Source organism: Corvus moneduloides, chromosome 17, assembly GCF_009650955.1.
Source record: "Corvus moneduloides isolate bCorMon1 chromosome 17, bCorMon1.pri, whole genome shotgun sequence".
NCBI lineage: Eukaryota > Metazoa > Chordata > Aves > Passeriformes > Corvidae > Corvus > Corvus moneduloides.
The window spans coordinates 5962425-5987106 of record NC_045492.1 but is presented as its reverse complement, the minus strand read 5'-3'; the positions used below and the strand labels follow the sequence as shown (position 1 = coordinate 5987106).

Genomic DNA, 24682 nt, shown 5'->3' with positions numbered 1-24682 from the left:
CATTGAATTTCCTTGTTTTTCTCAAGCTTTGGCACTGGGTTTTGTTTTTATTATATAAACATTAAGCTTGTCTTCATTTTTCTTTTCAAATCCTTATTTCCATTCTTCCTTACTAAGGCTGACATGCTCAGAATTTTCAGGAACTTTTCAGAAGTTCAAAGAAAGAGCTATTATTCATAAATTTGATTTATTTTTCTGTGTGTGTGTGAGGATGTAAAATTTCATGTTTTATTTCAAAAAGCCAGAAGAGGCTGAACATTGTTCCCTCCTCATTTTTCTTCAGTGATCTTTCACTGCAAGCTCCTGTAGCTCTGTGTGCCCTTTCACTGCCTGTTCATGCTGCCCACGGTTCAGGTTGGTCTCTCTGGCAGTAGCTGGTGATATTCACTCCACAAAGTGTGCAAAGCAAAATCTCTCTGCCATTCACAGCTCGAGGAGATGCCTCCCTTCAAGGCTGGAATAACAGCTGGAGCTTTTCATTCTCTTTCTATAGGTTGTATAGATTTACTGCTGTTATTTTGTTGTCTTTGCTCCTGCTTCTCTTATTTTCTTATTCAGGCTGCAAAGAATAGCTGAGGGGACCTCCTGCATTCCCTCCCTCGTAGCCCTTTGCGCTACGTTCTCTTTGGTCTCAAGGCATAAAGCCACTGCATAAACACGTTTTGTGCAAAAATAACCCACAGGCTGCCTGTGTCTCACAGGGCCTGGGCCCAACACACAATTCCAGTTGAGTCAGATACTTCATTTATCTCATTCACCTCATGCTGTACCTTAATTGAACGATAAACAATTGTTTTTCAACGTGTGGCATTTCCCAGGAGAGATGGGCTGCTTCGGAGTATCTTCGGAGTCTTCTGTAGTCTGCAGAGGATGGCCCAGGGGGAAATTTGCTGTAATTATTTTAGTTTCTAATTTGGTTGATAACACGTTTAGCAGTGTATTTCCTCTGAGTGGGATGCGCTCCCCTGGGCACACTGGGAGCTGTAGGTGCAGGGTACACCCAGCCAGCACAGGCAACAAAAGCAAAGGTCGCTGCCTTTCCAGCAAACAGGACCCACAAATATTTTTAGAATGTGGAAAGCAACTCTTGTGACACGTGTGACCCTGTTTACGGATTTCCATTAGTACTGCAGTACTGCCATGTGCACACATTCCCAGTGTGCTGGAAGCAACAGAAGCGAGCAATAAATTGGCCTTTCGGTCACCTTTGTGAATTAATTTGTAGAAATTTTCACTTCCCAGCTCTATGTGTTTCTCTAGTTCAGTGGTGTATGAATGTACCAGCCTGCCTTGCATATAAATTTTGGAACAGAGCTACTCTTCTTTTCTGTAGGATGAGAAAATTACTTGAAAGCAGCCTTAATAAATAATGTGGGTGTTTGTATAGCCCTTATCTGAGGGTTAGTAGCAAGCTCATGTTGTATAATGTACTCAAAGACTTAAAATCATGTATTTTTCCCATTTGGCTAAAAATTGATTGATTGATTGATTGATGGCTATCTATGGGTAAAAGTCATGTTTATTAATGATTTATTAATTGAATGTGTCAACATAATAAGCACTGTGGAATGAGGAAAAAAAGGCATTCATCAGTTGTATCCAGTACATCTGTCCTAGACCTGCCTGCAGCTGTAACTTCTGCATTGTCAAAGTAGGCAGGTTTGAGGAGCCTTTTTCTACAGAGGTTGCAGCATTCCAAGTAGAGATGAGATCAGTGAGATGCAGGGTAAATATTAGTTCCTCTGGGCCTTAAGAAGTGATTGAAATATTATTGCTTTCTGCTACTGCAGACTAGATAAATATGCCTTCTCTTCTCTTCTCTTCTGTATTCCTCGCCCTCCTGTGTGACTAACACCTGGAGTCTCCTGTCTTCAAAAAAAAAAAAAAAAAAGGCAGTATTAAATTATGAAAGATTTTTGCTCTTTTTTTCCCCATGGCAAAACCATTTGACCTTTTCTTGACTAACATTGTTCTTCTGAAGCAGGCAAATAAGACACTATTTATATCACAATGGCAATGTCACATTAGATGAGAGTTAGATTGAGTCAACCCCATCCACTGCAGAGCTGAGAACCCAGAGATCCTGTTCTGAAAGGTGATGAACTCCATTCCTCCTGAATGAGATGCTCTGGCTGTGTTCTGGTGGTGGTCAGAGATGGCATTAGTCCAGAGTATTTCCAGAAAAGTATTTCCAGCCTTGGAATTCTGAAGTAGAAGTTGTTATTAAATGATTAGTCAGTGCCTGATGCTGTTAACGTTTATCTCCTCTCACGTTTGAACAAGGATCTTTTAAGCCCTGATTGACTGCAAACAATGTTTTCAACAACATTATGATTTATTTAATGTGGGGAAAAAAATACTAATTATGGGCAAAAATTCTTGCTTTTAGGAAGAATGTAACAAACTCTAACAGGAGACTGCTGCAGGGGTAGACTGATAATGGGCAGGCTGCACTGTATGGATAATTCCTAATTGCCATAATCAGATCTCAAAATTTTTGTAGTTGAATTTAATTTTGCCTGTGAACATTAGTCACATGCTGTTGCACAGACTTAATAATGCTAGAAGATTTGTTTAGACAATGTCCTACATTTTTTCACTTTAATCTTTCAGTAGTACTGCAACATGTAAGAAAATTAGTTGTGTAGTGTTTCCTGCCCTTAGACACAACAAACCCTTTACTTATCCCTATTTTAAAAGCCTTCTAACTGCTGTGAGCAGGTCAGTATTCTAGTATCACTTGTGGCTAAAGTAGAACCACGTGTTTTTATTCTGCTTGAAAGGCTCTCAGTGTTGCCGAACCTATGGTAGCACGTATTTGTGGATCAGCCAGTCATGAATGTTTTGTATTACATCAGTAATCCTTTTATTGAAAGCCTGTTTTGTTAGCAAATTAGCAGGTGCCAGCCACTCCTGGCTTATGGGAGCTGTGACAACACTGAAACCTTTTCAATTTTATTTCATGAGTGTGGTTCCACAGGCAAAAATCAGTGGCAGTTGAGCCCTAGACAGTCTCAAGTTTTGCCATCATGATGCGACTGCTGGGTTATTTTAATACCTGTAGTGTTGAGCTTAGGTTTTGCTGTAATTCTGGGTCATAACTTTTTCATTTATCAGTGAAGTTTTGCTATCCTGTGGGCTCATTTTGAATGTCAAGTCAAGTAGGACATGAACTTTTAACAGAGATTAGGGCAAGAGTACCACAGGACGTGAAGTCTTCACAGAATTGGAGCTGTTTGCTCCAAGGCTTTTTTTCATTCCAGCATCTGTGTATCTGCCAAGCATGCTTGCCTGTGTAAGGCTGCCTGTCGAGAGCTGAATTGGTACAGACACCTTTACACTGTCTGTAGCTGCTCTCTGTGCTGCTCTGGAACAGCAGCAGGAGGGAGCTGGGCTGTTGAAGGCAGGCAGTGCCATTCCCCTGCAGGACCTCATCGTTTTCTGCGCTGGTAATCTCCATCCTGCTGCCTCAGCACTGGGAAGGAAGATAACAACCAGAATCAAGGCTTATGTCTCTTTCCTAAGAAGTATGCTGCTTCTTTTGGGAAAACCTTGATTTGCTTGCATCTGCAAGGTCTTGGTGAGTCAGACCTTTCCCATTCCTGAAATTATCAACAGCCTTGATATGGGTCCATCCTTCTCTCTCCTTGGGTTAATGAAGAGGAGCTGAGGATCTGTATTCACAGGTTCTCTCACTGAAGCAGAAACACTTTGGAGCAGAGCTTCTGTCCTTAGAAAAATAAAACTGACATACACCCTTGAGAATGTCAGGCTTTGCAGAAGTGGAAGAAGTGGGCATGGCCAGTTTCTCAGATTTCTGTGGAAGGTGGCTGTTGCCGTGGCCTTTGGTCACAGTGCTACCACCCTGCAGTCTGCTGGGAGGGAACCTGTGTTTCAGCTCTGTGTTTCCATGCTGTGAGTGCCATTCCCTGCATTAGCTCAACTTTTTAGCTCCCTCTGAGCAGTGTCTCACTGGCTGCTGATGGGAATTTCTTTGGACAGGAAAGATTGCTGTGATTTCCCTGGATTCCAAAGCAGACTTCATCACTTCTCAGTGCACAGTGTCATCTGTTTCTCTACTGCTGGGGAAGGCTGTCCTGCAAGCAATAGAGCTGTGGCTTATGAAATTTTTCCAGGGCAAAATAAAGAAGGATGAGGAGGAGGTGGTAATTGCCTCTAACTGGGAGGAAGAATGCAAGAGCTCATCAGCTGCCACTTTTGTCAGGGCTACACTGGCAGAACCCCCAGGTACAAGCAACAGTTCTGGTCTCCACGATCTGCCTGTCAGGGATGGGCAGAGCAGGAGCTTCACTGAGTTGCAGGAGTTGTGGGATCACACCCAGCTCTTCCCCCACCTATAGATCTCTTTCCACTTGTTTGACCTGTTGCTTCCAAAGTGCTCAGGCCAGGGCTTGCTGTCCATGTGTGACTTCTCTGTGGAACGTGCTCCTTAAAATAGACCAGTGTTGAAACAAGACATCTTCATTTCAAAAGTGTCTGTACACCACTTACTGTGGCCTCTGTTCTGTTTGCTTACCCTGGGTCCTGCCCAGGGCTCCTTGGAACTGGAGCTGTAGGAGTTGGATGCTGTCTCACCAAGCTAGTGGGACAAAGGAGTGGACAATAGAAACCTATTTCACACTTGGAATTGCAGTTTGTTCACATAAGAGACAAAGCAATGGTCTGGCAAGTGGTTGAAGCAAAGCATCAAGAAAACACTTAAATTTTAGTTAAGTCCAGTTTCTAAGAGTATGTTTGCATCTTTTGGAGATCTTAAATTACCTGCGTTGCAAAGTTGGTATCACAACTGCAGTCTTCTTCAAATAGCTGAGTAACTGTATGTCCATTTATAATTACTTGATAGGAAACTGCAATATTCTCTGTGTGTCTGTAAGCAGCTTCTAGCCAGAGCTTTCAGCAGCTACTGCTCGGGTTTTTCCTTTTTTCAAGTATAATGTAGATAAAAGCAAACCTTCCTCTTCCCTGAGTGAGGGTATAATTTTTTTCTTGAAGTAGTAAAGAAAAATGAAATTTTCTGTTAACTGGAGACAGTGTTTCATGATGCTGATCTCACCTGGGGTATTCTGTTTTATTCGCATGCTCATTTCTCTGCTTTTACTTAAGTAGTTCAAAACGTTGCATTGGAAATGCAATTTTAAAATTAAATAAATAAGTAAACCCACTTCTGGTATCTTGACCAGCAGAAAAGGAAAATGTGTTGGTCTAATGGTGTCTTCAGCTTGTTCAGCCTGAACAGCAGGCTGTTTGTTTGCAGTGAAAACGTGAACGTGAATCTGTTTCCTTACAGTTAGACAAATTAGGTATTGGTGTGATAGCAAGACATTGAAGTTGCTGAAAAGTGTACAGAAAGCTGAATTCTTTCAGAGCAAGGCTGTCAGAGCATTAGGATCATGGTGTATTTTTGATATGTATTTCAGTATGTATTTTGTGGGCAGACAGGCAGCCTGGCAGTGTCCGCAGATCAGAGTCTGCTTGTGCATGTCAGGTGTGGTCCAGGCAGGAAGGATCCAGCCATGAGGGATCACCGTGAGCTGGGGTCCAGGCCTGGGAAGTGCAGTGAGGATGCCCCTCTGGAGCACCAGGTGCTGCTCATCCTGGCACCCACCCAGCCACAATCACAGCTGGAATCTCAGGTGCAGGGAATTACAGCTCCTGCTGCTCCCTGCACCCCTGTGGAAACCCCTGCAGTTAACGTGGTTCATCGCTCAGCACAGCACATTCCCTCTCCCAGCCCAGGCTGTGGTGAAGAATGGCTGCATACTGGAAACCATCTGTTTCTTTCATTGGAAGTGATTTATAGGGAGGAACTGTTTGGAGGGCAAGTGATTTATTGCTTATCAATAACAGTAAACACACGCTGCTTTTACAATGACCAGAGTCTCTAATTTATTGTATTCTGTCTGTGAAGGTGTCATTTGTCTTGTGAACAGCTCCTTGTCTGCCAGTACCTGGAACATTCAACGTCTTTGGTTCCCTCTGAACATCATTTGGATAGCAATTGTTAGCAATCTAATATTGATGCTTTATAGCTTTACTACCTTTTGTCCTTTTAAAAGTTCAATCCGATAAAAACTTGAGAGTATTTTTCTGTTGCAGTTGCCAGCTTTGAAAATAATGGCAGACTGAATAATTGGCTCTTATTTTGTTGGAACTGGCCTTTGGGTCTTCGCTAGCAGTAGGAAGAAGGCCATGCTGAGGATTACAGGGTTAAGGCAGATGCCAGGAATACTTGCATTATATTGGGTAAGCTGCTAGTATGTGGACTTTGGTATAATTTATCATTTTATAGTGTTTCCTGACTTTGCTATGATCCTCTTAGGTTTATCTTCTTTTTACTTCTGCCTTTTAAGCAGCTTGGTAAAGGTGTCAGGTTGCAGGCCTCTGCACTAATCTTTCTGTTCCTCCTTTTTCCTGGCCAAATTACTCAAGTGAGTAATTTGAGTTGGTTACTCAAGTCTGTCTGCTTGGACAGGAGCAAACAAAAGCTGTATTTGAGTGTGCACATTTGTAGGTCATTTAATGGCATACTGAAAATTAAATAATCTTGCAACTTCTCTTGAATTATTATGAAACTTAGATTACATTCTTTATTTTCTGAGAGAGCAAGTTTTTCTGATCCTTGTGCGATGAATGAAGATTGATTGTTCAAAAATTAATTTGAATATGTATAGTTTTGTGTACAAGAAGAAAAAAGTTTGGTTAAAGAAGAGCTTTTTTCAATAACATTTTTCGAAGGCTAAACTAAACACTCTGAATCTACAGGGATTTCTCCGTCCAAATGTTTTCTTCCCTTCATCTATCATGAACTCTCCTTTTTCCCCATGGTGACTGGAATAAAAATTACTTCTCAGGCACTGATTTCTTCCAATAGTCTTACTTTGAACATAAAGTGAACTGATTTGCTAGGGCATTCATCAGTTTGATGAGATAAAGCCAGATCTGGGATGGCTGATTGATATCTCTCTCTAGGCCCTATGGAACCAGGGCAGATTCCTGGTTGGGAAGCAAGAAAACTTGAGATACTTGTTTCTTCTGTGTTGAATCTAAAATAAAGATTCTTTCTGTGGGAGAGCATTAAGGCTACAATTTTATTTTTTTAAATTTTTTTAATTTTTTTTTTTTTTTTTTTTTTTTTTTTTTTTTTTTTTTTGCGAGGGAGTGAAATAAACTCAAATAAAAGGACTGGTTTTTGACAACAGGAGTCCAGGAGAGACAAACTATTCATTTTCAAACCTGAATTGTACCTCCATGCTATCTCCTGCTTATTGAGGAGGATCTTCACGTGTATTACTTAGATGTAGTTCCACTGTGAAGTATGAATTATAAATAGAGACAGGTTTTTGTCATGTTTTATTCATTGGTTTTAAATGTCACCTGTCTTGATTCATAACACTGACATCCCTTGAATGGATTTCCTTTTTTTTTTTTTCTCTTCAGCCATCTGCCAAGACTTTTAAAAACTCGTTAATTGTTTATGTCTCTTTTAAGCATTACCTTCCACCATATTTAGTGCATTCTTCCCAGCAAATACTTTTAACTTGTGACATCTTTATTAAGGGACAAATGGTTCATTCTCGTCACCTTGTAGTCAAAACAATCTTTTTAAAAATAAAGCCCAGGAGCAGCTTGCTTCTCTCTTTTATTGTTTGTTAAGTGGTCTTGAATCTTCTGTAACATTTGCATGAGGAAGAAAGACACTCTGAACCTCACTGCAAACCTCATTCGGATTCGTGGCCGTGTCAAGCCACCAATGTGATTCACAGCAAGTTCTGTGTATGTAGTTTTATAAACCTTTCCAAATTCCCTTTATAACAACAAACAACAACAACATAAAGAATATACCGCATTTGGTTTTAAAATTCGTTAGCAATATTTAAAATTGAAAAAGGTTCTTCAGAGATGTGACTCTCATATCTGCTGGGGAAGAGAATAGATTCCTGCTCTCTTCCATTTGGTAACAGGGTCATTGCTCACCACCTGCTTTCACTTTGGTGCAAACTGACATTGATTGCAAAGCACTTACTGCCACAACTTGCTGTCAAATTTTCATTTTTGCTATATTTTTGTATAGAGCAGGCCTTCCTGTGACATGAGGCTTTTAGATGAAACTTGCAGTGGAGTGGGAAGTAAATGAGTTGCTGTAGTTTGTGTTGAATTGCTTAGGTCATAGCCCTTAATGGAGACTGAAATAATGTAACCTGAAATCGGACTTCATATCAGAGTACTCAGACTTGTAAATTCAACATCCTGGACTGTAGATTTAATCTGCTAAGACATTGACTGAAAGTTTTGCAGATGAACTAAGTAACTACCAGAACTTCATCCTAGGTCTGTGATTACTGGGTTTGTTCCACTGCTGCTGACATGCAAAGTCAGGCTGTAACATGCATTTCTGCTTGGGAGAAAGGGGAGAGGTAATAGTAATTGAAGGTGTGATGGTGGAAAAATACTCTCTGAGCACACTGGATTCTTTAGAAGACCTGTTTTGAAGCCTTGTTGTGCCTTGAGATTTGTTTTCAGGGCTGGATGTGTTCTTGGCACAGCATTTCCCTTAAAGAAAGAACACCTGCTGCTGAAACAAGATCTATTGAAATGCTTCTGAAATCTTCTTCCAGCTCATCTGTCAGTACAAAATGTTTGTAAAGGGTAATGTAGCTTAAAAAGGACAAGCTTGTCCAGGTTTTTCTCATCTGTAGCAAAAAGGGCTCCTTTTGGAGACTTGCTTGGAGAGTCTGCTATAAGCTGCCCTGGATTGACTCTTGGAAATGGAGTCTGGACCATCTGGAAAAGCTGGGGGATGAAGCCTCCATCAGGCCTCTGTGAACACTTTCCAGTGGGCAGGATCTCATCTGGACAAGTGCCTGAAATTGAACTGTGAGAGAAGCAAAGTTATCTCAGCTCTGACTGCTGGACCTGGTGCATTTGACCTTGTGCAGCCTCTTCTTGTATTACTTTGAAACCTGCAGAAACATCGAGGTGTTGCTTATTGCCAGTGTAACTGGTGTGGTGTAACTTTAGAGTATCTTAGATCAGATATTGGGGTGAAATCCTTCCCTGGGAGGGTGCTGAGGCCCTGGCACAGGGTGCCCAGAGAAGCTGTGGCTGCCACTGGATCCTTGGAAGTGTCCAAGGCCAGTTGGGCAGGGCTTGGAGCACCCTGGGATAGTGGAAGGTTGTACTGCCCATGGCAGGGGTGGGACTGGGATGATCTTTAAGGTCCCTTCTAACCCAAACCGTTTTAATGATTCATAATCAAAGGCTTTGACCTTCAGGAAGAGGGACAAAGAGCAGCTTTATACATATAGACTGATACAGTCTGAAAGGAATATTATTCAGAATTAAGTGTTTAATTCCTTCTTGTTTTGTGTCCTGCCATTGTGCCAGGATCATTATAAATGATACCCAAGGAATAGTGAACAACTGGGGAAACCTTTCATAGTGAATTGTGCAGGTTCATTTGAGATGGATTTTGTGGAGATGGTTCACTTGGGGACTGGCCCAAAAAATATTTCCTCTTAAATACTAAACACATGCCCTGGTTTTAAAGACAACTGCATGGACATGCAGCTATTCATTTTTTGGAATGTTCTGGAAATCTCTGTAATTCAGTCTTTCCTCAGAAAGCGTTTAATTCTCTTTCTTGTCTTCTTTGCCTTCAAGCTGCAGCTGTTTCCTCCTTTCCCTCAGTTAAAGAGGGGAGCCAGAGGAGCATCAGACCAAGGTTTTGCAATAAGCCTCACTCACGAGACAAGGTGGGGTCTTCCTGGAAACAAACCCCTTTCAACAGCTCTCCTGGAGCTGGAAATAAAAGTGGGAGACTAGGACTCAAAAATGTTGTTGAATAAAGTTTAATGCTCTTACGTGTTAAGATAAATAGGCCCAAGTTATTTAAAACCTATAATGGCTCCTTGCCATGGATGATGTAGTCTTAAGTCTTTGAAACTGAAACTGTGTTTTAAGCCTTCACTGTGCCTTGCAGATTGGAGTGTGTGAAGTCTTCAGATATGTTATGATGCTTCTTACTCCCCATCATTAATGAAGTCTGTATTCAAGTACTGATGTAGTGTTAATTAATTGGTTACCACTTCTGTTCCATTTGTGTTTCATACTGAGCAATGTTGTATGAATGAATCACTCGGAGTTCAGGTGTTCTTAACTTCTTCAGTTGTTCTGCTTTATTCAGCAAAAGTGATCCTGAATAAAGAAATTAATTGTTAATCCTTCAGCAAATAGAGCCCTTAGGAGCAAGGGAGAGGGAAGTGAAGGGTACCTGGGATTGGAAGGAAGCTCCTTTATGGATATATGTACCCTTCCTAGAAAAACTTAGTTAAACCTTTCAGATTTGTAAAAAAATTTATTTGGTTTAAAGGAAACAGCATTTTCTTTCAGATTGCTCTTCTTAAAAAAAAGAGAAAGACCCCGTGTTGGTCAGCTCTGTACTTTATAGTTGAGTTGTGCAGCTAGCCAGATCCTCATGGCCTAATGACATGATTTATTTTAGCATGTTCAGAGGTATTTTTGTACTCTTACTTAAGAAAATTAAATCATAGTCACTTAGAGAAGGAAAAAAACCCCGCTGTTTTTATTTAATCAAACCTCTGGCAAGCAAGTGCTTTTTAAAAGCAAATGGTACTCCTTTTTGCACTTTTTTTTTTTTTTTTTTAACTTGCTTGTCCAGACAGGCTGACCTTTTAGCTTGGTTTATAATTCAGTTACTGAAAAATAACAACAGTGAGATAACTTGTCTTTGTGGTTATAGGATTAGTCATCCACTTTCTAAGTTTCTAAAGGATTTCAAGGTTTGGACTTCCTGAAGTTCAGTGCTGCAAAATAAACTGACACAATTTGTCATTCCCTTTGTTTAGATTAAGTGTGTACAGTACTTGGGATGATTTTGGAAGTGAATGGGGCTATTCATACTCATAATTGACACTATGGCTAAAAAAGGAAAATTAATCTTGGAGCTTAGAAGATTAAAATGAATTGCTCTTTTTAAAAAAAGCTTTGTTTTTTTAATGACCACTCAGCACTCATATCAATGAGTAGACCTTTGGATGGGTTTTCTTCCTTAATACTTCAGTACAATGCTGAAGGTAATAACAGCTTGCAGAGAGTCTATGGTTGTGCTGGCTGTGACACCAAAACGTTCCTGAGCCTTGTGAGGATTACAGTAGGGATTAGTGAAGTGCAGTTCTTGACCAAGAGCAGCCCAGGGATGCCAGTGTTGATCCAGGCTGTTGGTGTTCCCACAGTTCTGCAGTCCCTGCTCTCTGTAATTCTGTCCTGGGTATGCCAGGCAGAGTGGGATGTTTTGCTGTAATCCTCTGAAATGGGGGATTTTCTGATACCTTGCCAACAGCAAAGCTGCTCTCTGGTTCCTAAAGACTTTCGAGGAATAGGGGAAAACTTCCAAACTGTGGAGAGGGTGGGAAGGCAGAGGTATCTCTGAGCTGGTGAGGAGCAGCTCTGGGTCCAGAGCATGTGTGTCTCCTCCAGAGCAGCCACAGGAATGGGCTACTCAAGGTGTGATTGAGAAAGGTCCTTGCTGAACCAGCAGGATCGAACACCATGGGTGTAACTACATGCGGGTAAGAGATAAGAGAGATAAGAAGGAAATAAGAGAGAGCAGAGTAGCAAAGCTGTGGCAGTTCTTGCTAGAGAAGAGCAGTGGCCTCAGCAGCTGCTGGTGAGACTCCAGCAGTGAAGCCAGGCTGGAACAGAGGGGCAGCTTCCTGAGGAGCTGTGCTCCTGTGCCCTGCATGGGAGAAGCCTTGCTGAGGCAGCAGGGATGCCAGGCTGGAGAGAGAGGTCTTGGCAGCTGTCCTTCCTGCAGATGCAGTTTCCAGTTTAGACATGATCTTCCCAGTGTGTAGATACAAAAACTGCTGCTAGCATGGATTTTCTTGCTATTTTCTAAGTCCGTGAGAGACTTTTCTCTCTCACAGAAGAGGTAGCAGAGTTATGTAAACAACCAAGCCACCTGCAACCTTGAAAAGTCTTGTTTATGGTACAGTAGAAAAATATTTTGACAATGGATGTTTTAGGGTTTTAGCCAATCACCCCAAGAGGTGGCTGATCCTTGTCCAACTAGACTAAGAAGAAAAAAGTCTATAAAAGAGTTTGTAAAATAATTAAATAAACCAATTTTGCTGCACAGTTCCTGCCTGCTGGATCTTCTCTCCTCCTCCTCCCTATGGCTGCAAGACATGGTGATACACCCTAGGGCCCAGGCCTGCAGTAATACCAGTGTGTCAGGCAGGGAGAAGGATGGCACACATGGCCCTCCAAAATTCTGAAGGGATAGTACAGATACCATGGTCTGCTGTATGTGAACCTTTATTTTAGTCAAGTAAGCAGAGCTACATGGAAAATTAACTGGAATCCTTCCTGGCATCATAACAATAGGGTGCTTCACTTTCAGTAACCATAACACTCCACAGCTGTGTAAGTGAGGTAGAGCCATCCCAAATACTTCACTTGAGAGTCCTGGGTCCCGACCTCTGTTGCAACTCTCTATCAAGGTACACTTTCCCAGTTCAGCTGGGGATCAAAAGCTGAGTGTGTGGTAGTGTCCATCTTTTCTTCCACAAAAGTGGTGCTGTGATTGCATTTATGTGAATATATTTAACTGGCTTAAGCTGACTTGACCTCTAGGTCGTATGATGATCTCATTGAAAATGTTGTTTCTTTGTGGAAAGCCATCTGCTATTCAGGTGAGGTGGCCTGAGACCAGTCTCCAGATGTGCACTGATCACAGCTCCTGTTTGGGAAGTTGTAGCTGCAGTGCTGTTTTGGCTGGTGCTGGATGCTGCAGCCCATGATGTGTTTTGCCAGTACATTGCCTAAATAATTAAGGTGCGTTAAAAGCAGAAGCTTGTGCTGCTGAGACTTCTTTTTCAAATCTTTTGAAAGATTAATATCTGTATTTTTAATCTTGCATGAAATCCCGCAATGAGTGCATTTCATTCGCTGCTTTCATAACAGTGAGAAACTTCACTGACGTGCTGATGCTAAAGGGAGGGAAATCAAGATAATTAGTGCTTGTGTAGGCACAAGGGCTGTTCTGATTTACTGCAGCCCCTCTGTAGCATGGCTGCTTGACAGATCTGTGAAGTTGTAGGGACCTGATGGATGAGGAGAAATCATCAGAAAGTGCCAGTAGGTCCTTGTGCCCTTTGCATTTGACAACTCTAAGTGAATAAATAGTTAATGCCTGCTCATACATTACATCAAGGCCTCCTTGTGCTGGAAACGTAAATGAGAACAAGGCACTTAATTTTTAGAGTAGTGATTGAAAGTATGCCAAGTGGTATTGAGGCAGCATTTGAGGAAAAATGCTATGAGAAAAAATGGCATGCTATTCCAACACCAATTTATATCACCATCTTCAAGATCTAAAGTCTGGAGCACTGCTTAGCGTGAGAAATTACCTTCTACATTTGATTTTGGCCAGAGAAATTGAGGACGGGTTTTTTTCAGGTTTTAAAAAAAGTGCACAGTACCTTTGAGTAATCTTTGTCCTCAGAGTATATTTCATATGAGCATTTAATTGATACCTTGTTTAACCAGTCTTTCAAGTTACAGAAAGCTAATTCCAGGGTAATCTCAGCTTTTACACTCATCAGAGCTCACATTCATGAATCCTTGAATCCCTGGCTCGTGCTCTCTGTAGCACACTGCACTCAGCGTGCTGCAGGCTGAGCTCTGCCCCAGGGTGGTTGCTACAAACAGCCACAACAAGTGGCATCCGATGGGAGAGCTCCTCCCAAAAATAAAACTCCGTTTGAGGAGGTGACAGAAGAAAAGTTCAGGAGTTGAGGTGGATACACATCAAATTGATCTGCAGGGTTCTGGAGAAGGAAGTGTGAGTGTGCCCTGGTTTTATCAGCAGGGGAAGCATCATGATAGCCTTGGTGATAGCCTAGGTCAAGTGAAGCAGGAGTTTAATTATTCTCTTCGGTGAAGAGCCTCCCTTCCCAAAGGACACCTGAACACTTAATTGACTGCTTGTAGGAATTGTTTTATACTTGTCTCTGATATGTAGCTACTTCTGCTGTCGAGTGTGATCATCAGCAGCCTCCCTTGAGGGGCTTCCACACAATTGAGGTCCCAGTTGGTTGTTCTGGTTTTGTTTTTCCAAAGTAGACTGTTGCTACTCTATTACCGTGGTGATACTTTTCATTATCTCTAACAGCAAATTCCTGTTTGGCATTTAATGTTTAGCATAGCTTGGGTAACTTGATTTGAGTATAACCCCCTCTCAAGCCACGTTTAGAGTTTGCCTGTCTAAATACACACAAATAAATGATGGGTTTGCGCTCCCTGCTGATGCGATTGATTAATTCTTGGGGGGATTTGACCACTGGGTATTCAGTCAAGAAACTGTTAGATTGCAGCATAAAACTAGGCTTAAAAGGAAGCTGTAACAATAAAAGCTGTGCTAAATAGACAATTAATTTGTTTTTTTCCTTAGTTCACCATCTAGCTCATATCTTTTCTACTAAGAATTTATTTCCCTGTGTAGCGTGGAGCTGCAATTTTATTACTTCTGTATTTTAGTCTTCAAACTCCCACTGCCCCTTATGAAGTGATAATTGCTAAAGCCAGTTTTTTCTAAAGGCTATATAAAACTTAAAAGTTTGACATCAAGTTATGTTGAGCAGTAAATGCCACCTGGAATATCTGGGTGAAAGGCAGGCAGAGCGATTGCTGCAGCTGGGTGTTTTCTTTCTAAGAAAGCCACAGGCTGTTGGTAACAGTGGGAGGATATTGGGAAAATACCCTGAGCATGTGGAAGACAAGTGTTCAAACTCCCAGAAATTATGTTGAGGGGAATGACTAGAGGGCTAAGGAAGAAGAGAACAACTTCCTAATTTTGTTGTAGGATTGGCTGTAGTATCAAGACTTGAAAATATCCTCCTTCTGAGAAAACTGTTCAAATGCTGTCACCACGAGGAAAGTAACTTCATCTCTCAGCAGTCTCATACATATTCCAGTTTTGTTCCAGAAGTCAGGGTCCATCTGCATGTTTGAAAAGTGATGGTAGAAAAACTGCATCCCCACCCAGGGGATGGAGGGTTCCTGTTTGGCACAAGCCTCAAGACTTCAAAGACAGTGTTTAAAAGCAAAGCCTAGATAGCTTGAAACGTTGCAGACATGCAAAGAAAAGGCTTTGTGCTAAATGCAGGGATCAAATGCAGTGTCAGTGAGTAAAAAGAAAGTTTCAGGAGGAACATGTTTTCCACTGGCCCCAAGATAATATTTTTTGATTCCTGTGCAGTCAGTGAGCTAGAGCTTGGCCAAGACTCTTTGTTGGGGGAGAAATGTGTGAAAGCTGCTGGGAAACAGCTCATTTCTGTTTGATGCTCATAATTCCTGCAGCGAGGGCATTTTGCTGGCAGTGTTTTTGGTAGAGGAGCAAGAATGATGGCTGAAGTGACTCGGGGGTTACTGGATGACCATATTTAGGTCAGTAGTGCAGGCTGGTCCAGGCAGTGGTGACCTTGTGCTGCTCAAGGACTGTTGAGGGACCAGAAAATGTGCCAAGTCCCAAACTGGTCAAGCTACAGACCTTTCTGTAGGCAAACCAGCATGGGTGCTGCTCAGTGTGAGGGCTGTGGGTACTAAGAGGCCTATGGTAAATCATTTGCATCAGCTTCTATTTCAAAAAGTTTTCACCATTTGGGGTTTTGGTGAGGGCAGAGGCTGAGTTAATTCTCTAGGCTTTGTGTTTTACAACAGATTTTTTTTGGTTTATGAGAAACAGAAATCTGGCATGGTCTGTTTAAAAATACTGTGGCACGGTTTTGGGCTGTGTCCTGCTTAGGGCAGAACAGCAGAGGTGTAACGTTCAGACCATGGTGCCCTTGAATATCAAACCTGTGGCTGCATCTCATATGTCTGCAGAGAGCTTATATTTATTCTCCTTTTGCTGCCTAGGTTCATTTACATTCAGCAGAATATCATGTTGCTGTGACACTTTACCTGACTGTAAGAAGTGCAAGTGGGGTTTTTTTCCCCGTTTTTAAAATGCTGATTTGAAGGAACTGCAACTCAGAAGCAGTTTGCTGAGTTGAACATTATTCAGTGGGGTAGTTGTCTGCAAATCTGTCAGAAATGCTGACAAAGGAATGTCATGAATAGCTTACAAATCTTCTCCTTGAGGAAGAAATTGTATTTCAAATTATCTGTTCCTGATTTGTCCATCACTACTGTGTAGGCATAGAAAGGCTGTAGGTTATGTCCTTCCAAAGGATATAATTATGTATGTCCTTGTGAATTATACAGTGGAAATCATCAGCATATTAAAACAAGATGTTGCTGTCAGTGGTGTCTGAAGAAAACAAACAGCACGGCTGTGGGTGAGAGGTTTTCAGATGAACGCTTCCACCTCTGACATTTGTCTTCACTTGGGCATTTTTACAGAGTTAAGATCGTTTTCAAAATCTCAAGTGAAAATAAAACTGTTAATCAAATGGTTAAAAATTAGCTTTCTCAACATACAAGCTTGCTGGAAGTGTTTCACTGTGCTGCCTCCTCACCATTTTGATGGATTTGTTTGGCCAACCTTAGAACAAGTATTTTTTATCTGGCTTTACATTTGAAATGAGATTCCTTCCTTTAAAAGTTTGTCTTAGGTATTTGATCAGCATGGACAAAAATAGATACCTTTTACAGAGACAGAGCAGAGGAATTGCTGAGAAGTGAGGAGAGGAATGGGACTGAGCTGGCTAAAACCAGCTCTAATTGCAGCTGCTCAGCACTGAGACTTTACCCCGAGTAACCGTCTGTCATGAGATGCTGTCCTTGTCTTTCTTGTCTTATTTTGCTCCTGGCATTTCTCTAAGAGAATAATGTCAGTGTCCCAGGAGTGCACCGCTGCAGAAACAGATATACTGGAGTCTAAAACTTCATTTCTGGGAGAAAGTCTGTCTGTGCCTTTGGCTTACAGTGAAATGCCAGGCAGCAAAGTGAAATGAAGGCCATCACATTTGGAACAGGGTTTTTTTTTTCCTTCTAAAGATGTGTGTGAGAGTGGAAGGACAGGCTGAGTAATTGCCCAGGCCAGGTCCCTGGGCTTTTGCTGTCGCAGCCTGAGGCACAGCAGGAACAGAGGGCTGGGTGTCCCAGCTCTTCATGGCTCTCGTGGCTCTCATTAGCCATTGAGGACCTGTCAGTCTCCCATCAGCTCGCCTGGGCTGAGCAGTCACCTCCTGGACCTTTCACCAGTGCTGCCCTTTGGCTTCTCTGCCTCTTCCAGGAGTAGCGTGGCACTCACAGCCAGGGTGCCGTTATAGCAGAGGAAAACTCTGCGAATAGTTCATCCTCACTGACACAGCACTGCACACAGGATGTTCCTGTGCTCCCAGATTCCTGCACCACATGGACTTGCCTCCCTTCCTTCTCCCACCATCCCCGTCGTGTTTAACCCGTGATCAGGCTCCCTTAGCAGCCACTTTGCCCTGCGTCACGCAGGTAACCCACTTCCCAGTTGATTCATATTAATATAAATCTGTGGGCTCTGCCCACTCCAGACTTAGCTGTGCTCCAGCATCTTCCATACTGTTCAACCATCTGTCCTGACAAACACAGTCCCGGGAATTGCCAAAGCTGTTGTGTCCCTTGGCAAGCAGTTCTTATGCTTTGCAGGGAGACTTTGTGTGTCGGTGTCCACGAAGGATGTCCCGTGATGCTCCATCCTGTTCAAGGACAGCAGTAGGGCAGTGTTCTCTTACTGCCACGTGTTCTGGAGAGACCATCTCTCTACATCTGCTCTGCCAGCTCAGGCACTTTGTTTCTGGCTCTAAGCAGCACCCAGCACTTGAGGAGGATGGCAGAGAAGGCTCAAAGGGCATCCATGGAAGATTGCAGCCCTAGGGCAATTTCTGACATCTAATGCTTGTCTTAAGCCTTGAGCAAGGTGTTTTAGATTTGTTCCAATACTCTCTTTAAGCAGTCCAGCACTGGGAGAGCTGTAGCTGCTTAGTGTATGTATTCAGTCCTTGTATTAATATTTTCTTCTGGTTTTCATTTTTATTTGACTTTTCAATTCCCTAGACTGTGAGGAAGTGGAATTAAGACTGCTCCTTAATAAATTAGTGTGAAAAGGGAACTGGTGCCATGCATCAACTTAAACTGCTGTCTGTTAAAGTTGCATTAATGTGTATAAATAATCATATTTGTGGAGGAAGTGCTTTGTCTTTCTAATGAACAGTTGCCTGATTGGAAAGGCTGAAAGACTCTATACCCTGGGCAGAAAGGTTGTTTTACATGTGCCTGGATTATTAAAATGGATTTGTGATCCTGAAACAGCAACTAGGGAAGATCTTGTTTAGCAGAATATGCTAAAGAACTTCAAAAGACATTGTGAGAAATCAGGTAGCAGGTGACTTTGTGATTTAGGGACTGGTATCTCTTCCACCTCAGGAAAAGGCATCAGGTTTCCATATCTTAGTTTTAAGGAGTGATGCAAACTACCATTAAACATTCATTTGTTGCCTTATAGTAAGCAGCAAACATTTCACTGCGTGTTTTGGTTCAGAAATGGCTTGAAGAATAACCATGACAGCTGACTAATTAACAGCTAAACTAAAACAGCCCCACTTGCATGAAAATAAAGATAAGTCACTTAATTATGATATTTGTTGAAAGCAAAAAAATCTGACAGTTCCTTCTGCACAAGAAAAAAACCCAAATTATTTTGTATATTCTTAGCATCCACAGCAGGTGCTCACTGATAGCAGGTGCTGCACAGTCATTTCTGTCCTGCTGCAGTGCCTGTAAAACAGTCTCTCCTGTGGTTGCTTGGTCTTGGATGGGAAAAGGACTGGTGCTTAAGTAAACATTTGAAGCACTTCCAGTGTCCATATTTTTAATGTTATACTAAAATCCCGTCTGTTCCACAGGTTATAATAACATTACATAAAGGGTGTAGCTCTGGACACCTATAGACTGTCCCAGGCCACACTTGGCATCTGTAATCACAGAGCAAAACTTTTCAGTGCCAGTTCTGAGAAAATTGGCACGGACAAGAGAGCCAGTTAAACAAAGGGCAGGCAGAGAGAGAATTCAGGGAGAGGGAGCTTGTCCAGATGAGCCTGACATCTTCACGTGTACAGGAAAATACAAATTGTACTTGCATATTTTATCAGTACAAGGCTGACCCAAAGTGACCTGGTGTGCATTTGTGCTCTGGGATTTCTGGTGTAGCAGAGTCTGAATTCCTCACCATGATTGAGATTCAGCCTCATTGTACATAATTGCCTTTTTTTTTCACCTGCAGCTTTTGTCAGTGATATGATTTTCTTCCTGTTCCCTCTGTCTCCTTTTGTCATTTAGCATGAGGAGGTTTAGTTGCAAGGAAAGGGGAGGAGAAGAGAGCTTTGCTTTCCTTCCATCTCAATGCAGCATTTCTGTCCTAAGCCTGCAAAACGAAGCATTAAAAAAGCAACTCTGTGGGGGAAACATTTCACTGGTTGGTTGTATGCTCACACTGCCAGTAACCAGAGCATGTAACGTACCTGTGAAATGAGCAGAAGCAGTATCCTGAGGCTCACTCCACTCTCACTGAGAGCAGCAGCCTGGAGCAGAGCTCTGCGTGTCTTTCCCTCCTGGAAGATGCGCTCCGGCCGTCAGAGGAGCAGCAGGATCCCTGCAGGTGTCTGGGCAGTGGCTGCACTGATGCCGGTGTCTGTTCCTCTTTTGTCTCCCTGCTAGCTGAAGACTTGGAGCGTGGATGAGCTTCAGAAGAGGCTCTCTGCCCTAGATCCCATGATGGAGCAGGAGATTGAGGAGATTCGCCAGAAGTACCAATCCAAGCGGCAGCCGATCCTCGATGCCATCGAAGCCAAGAAGCGGCGGCAGCAGAACTTCTGAGCCACGGGTAGAATGTTCTTCCATCCTCAAACAATCAGCCCCTTGCTTTTATGACTACTGAACAGATTGATTTCTATTGAAATATGCTAGCAAAATAGAGGGCAATACTTCTGCTCGTTTATTTTTCCATAGCACCTTTGTGAACTCAGGAATGCCATTACGTGGAAAATCCTGATTGTATGTTTTAATGTTAGACATATATTTAAAACGTTATTCCAAAAGAGTTCTGTTACTGTTTTTAGGAGGATTGTTTTTAAACCAGAGGAACCAGATAGAAATAGGCTATTGAAAGTTGGCTCACTCTCTTTTCAACTGAACTTTCAGGAGTGCATTTTGGTTTAAGTTAATACAGATTGTTGTCTGTAACAGCTGATTCGTTTGTGGTTTTCTGTTTTTGTTTTTCTTTGTGAATGCACAAACTGCATTCAATCTCAAGCTGTTAACTGTTTCTGCTGTTAAGGTACTGATAAGTTTTAGGTCACTGAAGAGAGCAGGTGAGAACATGTTCAAACTGTTCCAGCCTTTTGAAAGAAACTTCAATCTCAGTTTTTAAAAAGCCTGTAATAAGCCCCATGCCTTACACTGTGTGCTTTAAGCAAGTGTGATTTCTTCAAGACCTCAGTTTTGTCCTCGTTTTGTGTACTTTATGAATTTATCCGACTAGATAAAGCATGTTGTGCCTCCATAAGAAATGGCATTCTGTAATTTAAAATCTGCACCCACTTAAAACCAAAAGCCAGTCAGTGATCTGATACCCCTTTGTCTGTCTGTTTGGAAATGTCCTTCAGGGAGACCCTGCTGAGAATGGAGTGCTGGGAAAAGGAAACAGCGTTTGAATGGGTGGAAGTTGTGTGAACCTCTCTCAGGAATTAGGTACTTCGGCTGTGTCTAAGAGGACTTAAAAATCTCCACAGCTTGTGAAATATTTTATAGGCTTCATTTCAAATTTACATCTTTAGATGCTTGAATAAAAACTTGATTTCACAATCCTTCGCATTTCTGCAAGGTTTAGCACATCAGGAGAGCTGAACTAAAAGTAAAGACTGTTGAATTAACAAAGATGTGCATTTATGGTGGTGGAGCATAGGCGGAGTTGATCTGGATGAGAAGGCAATTACCAACGTCCTGCTGGAAGAGGTTCAGTCTCTTCCAGTTCCTCTGGATGCTCTTGTGTTGTTTTTTTTAATTTCCCTGCCATCCCTGCCCAGCACAACCCAATCAGCCACAATGCCCCAAGCACGTACAATCGCTGTGAGGACGGTGCAATCGGCTCACATCAGAGTGGAGAGTAAAACAAAGCCTGTTTGCAGGGCAGAGACTGAGCAACACCTCTGCCCCGTGGGCAGTAACAGCAGAGCTGTGTAGTTTTAGGTGTTCCTAGCATATGATGGAATGTTTGGACAGAGCAAGTGTTTCTACCAATATATTTTTACTTTGCTCTGATAGAGGTAGCAGTTTCCACGTCGTGCTTCTGAACTAGGCCTTGGTACATCACCTAGATGATTAAACAGCAGTGTCTCCTGAATCAATGCTGCTACAGAGGTGACATACTCGTTTCATGTTTCTGTAGGGTCTTGTTTCCCCGCTGGAGCAGGCTCTTGGCTGCTGCTCACAGTTCTGCTCCACAGCTGTGAAAGGAACCAAGCCATTCTTACCCTCTGCAGGGCTCCTTGCATCAGTTTGCCTCAGTTTGATAATGCACTGGGATCACAGCTGTCCCTAAGGGAAAGGGAGACAGTAAGCAGTGTATGTAGGGTGCTGCAGGAAGAGCACATCCTGGGATAGCCAGCAGTATGATAGCCTCAGGTGCTGGGAAACATCAGGGCTCATACCGTGCTCATCTGGAATCTGTGCAATAGGCTTTGCCCTAACCATGTCTTTATGATGAGCAATTATTATGAGCATCCTTTGCATCAAGGAAATTCCCCCAGTTTAGGAGGGAGTTCTCTGGTCAGTTTTGGATCTTGTATAAGTCACTTGGATGGACCTGGCCCAGCACCTCTGGTGTGACAGACACAGAGATCTGTGACATGATAAATTGTGCACTGCCTGCGTGGGGCGGGGGTCAAGCCTGTTCTGCTGGAAGGAGTTTTTCCTCTGCACTGGGTAGGTAACTTTGCAGAGATCAGAGGGCATTAGAAACCCCAGCTTTTAGGTGAAACACCACAGGGTGGTGTCTATTTGCAGAATATGCAACCTGTGACTGCTGTAACTGAATGTAAGCACTCTTGAAATACTCTGCTTGCTGACGTGATTGTCCTTAAAATATAGCAAAACGAACCAAAATAACTAAAACTGGTCCAATGGCTTAACTGTCTTTGAACCTTTCTTAAATGCTTGCAGTGGATGAGACTTAATGATGTTTCTTGCACTTGGAGCTGTAATGCAGAGGAATTATTTTCTCCTTCACTGATTTTCAATTTGTTAGAGAAAAATATGTCCCTTTTTGGTCCCTTTGTAGAATGTCTGGGAGCACAGTACCTATTCATTTTCTCAAAGTCCTCCAAGCTAAGACCAAAGGCTGGTACCTAAGGAAGGCGTTTTTGACAAAGTTTTAAGCAAAAATCTTGCTTAATTTTGAAGCTGCATTCATGTGCTCCTTGGGTTCATCTGCATTGTGGAAAGGGTTCTGGACAAACCATTCTCTTTGCTTCTAAAACCCAGAGACACTGATGGTGTCAGTCATGTGAGACTTACAAATGTGAAGTTTGTAGGCTTTAAACTTTTTTGTAACAAAGAAATTAGCAACACTGCATAAACCTGCTGACTTGAAATGCTGTTTTGTAAGATCTGGCTGTTTGTATATAATAGTGTTGGTCTTTAGTTTGTATATGTATGAAACAGTAACTTTTATTGCATTCCTCTCAGTTTGATACAGGAGATTTTGTTTGATCTTTCTCAAATATCTTGCCTTATTTGTTCAAAGGGGCAAATAAACTGTCCCTACCTGAAAGCATCAGTGTCGTGACTCATATGTATGCATTAAAATATTTTGGGGTGGTGTTGTTTATCAGGACGAGTTTTAACATGGTGCACCTCTAATCAGCCAATGTTATGCAACGTTCTGGAGGGGAGTACAAGCTCTCAGGAACACAGGCAGTGAACATGTCAGACACATTTTAAAACGTTACTAATTCTGCAGCTCGGGGTGAAATTGCTTGAGAGGGGCAGCTCCATGTGCTGGCAGCTCTGGGGGGGTTCAGGAGGTGATGCTCAGGCAGCTCCAACAGTGAGGAGCACGGGCAGTCCTGCCTGGAGCTCCAGTCCTGCAGGAGGGATGTTTGCCCCACGGGGTGCTTTGGCAGATGGGGATGCTGAGCTCTGCTGTGTAGGTCTTTGCTGTCTCTGCAGAAACTTCCCTGAGCCTGCAGGCAGGTTTGGGGCTAGGTACGTATCAATTTATCCACCTTCCTACACAACAGGTGAGGCTAGAGGCTCATTCCTAATTCTGGCTCACTTGCTGCACTTTGAGCTTTCTAGCTCAGAAAAAGATGAAGCTGACAGTGAGTGGGTGCTGCCTTCCAATGGTGAACTGTTGGCTTCGATGTGGTTTCCCTGAGCAGTTACTAAATCTGTCCTGGAGGGATGACTAACTGGAGCAGAGACAGAATTCATTCAGGAGTCAGCTTTGGTTAGCAATTCCGGAAGAAACAAAATAGATCTGAGCTTTTAAATGTTGGGAAGGAGCATGGAAATCAAAGGGAGGGAGGCTGCCGGCTTTTCTAGTAACTGGGAGAGCCTGGAGCTCTCACATATTCTCAGCAACATTCTCAGGATATTGTGGAGCCCCAGCACAAAGGGAGGGAGGGTTGTGCAGCCGTACCAGGAAGAGTTTGTGTGCACTCCCTCTGTGCTGGCAGCTCTGCACCTGCTGCACAGACTCCTGCATGTGGACTAACAAACCCAACAACAGGTACCCCTGAGCTGAGACTGATGTTTATAGCCTTGGGTTTTCTCCCCCATAAGGGAAAAAATCAGCTGTCCACTAAGCCCATAGCACCAGCAGTTTTTAATAATTATTAGCACTAAGGTACAGGGGCTGCTGTGCCAGTGTCCTTTTTGCCCAGCTATTCATTTCCTATACCCTCATTTTTGTACCATTTCCTGCTCTCCACAGGCCAGAAGAGTCTGAGCTTGGGTAGATGCTTTGAGCGTTGGCTGACAGCCCTGCCTCAAGAGCTGACAATTTTTCACTTCACTAATCACTCTGCAAAATTTTGAAGAGTCAAACCAGGAAATACCCATCAGCTCTTTCCAGACTGAAAGTTAATTGCCCTTTAATTTAAGAGCCCAGGAAGAAAGCCAATTTGTTTTAAAAACTTTAAACAATTCAATTCCATCTATGAAGGACTGTCCTGCTCCCCTCTAGGTTGTTGCTGTCCAAATCAATACAGTGCTGGACATGGAGGGAGCCCTGAGTCCCTGAGTCCCATGCTGAGTGGTCACAGCAGCTTCTTGCGGACCTGTCTGTGCAGAGTCGGCAGACAACTGAGCTGTAGGGTGGATTTTCCTCAGCCCAAGAAATTCCAAGCTCTGGATAGTCACTCCTTCACCACAGAGAGCAAGATCTTGAAAGAAACCTGGGGCAGTTTTTCCCACTCCGCTGTTCTCGCCAGACTCGAGGTCTGGATGTGAACATGCATTGCTGGTGCTGTGCCTCCCTGCACCCCTGACCTGTGGTTTTTATTCTGTGAAACTGTGGGACCTATCTAGGCATATTTGGTTAATTTAATTCCATGCCTTCAAGGCTGCTCATTTGGATTCCTCAGATGGTTAGAATGGAAGT

General features: G+C 42.7%; 1 protein-coding gene across 2 annotated transcripts in view; it reads left to right on the top strand.

Moving 5' to 3' along the window:
- STK4 (serine/threonine kinase 4) overlaps positions 1-22852 on the top strand; it is a 46506-nt gene extending 23654 nt beyond the window's left edge. The window contains exon 12 of one of the 2 annotated variants that reach the window (XM_032126816.1): positions 19738-22852. In XM_032126816.1, coding sequence (XP_031982707.1) covers positions 19738-19896 — 159 coding nt within the window. In that variant the 3' untranslated portion in view covers positions 19897-22852. The remainder of the gene's footprint in view (positions 1-19737) is intronic. The other variant, XM_032126817.1, reaches the window with a different exon arrangement.
- Positions 22853-24682: the final 1830 nt, after the last annotated feature.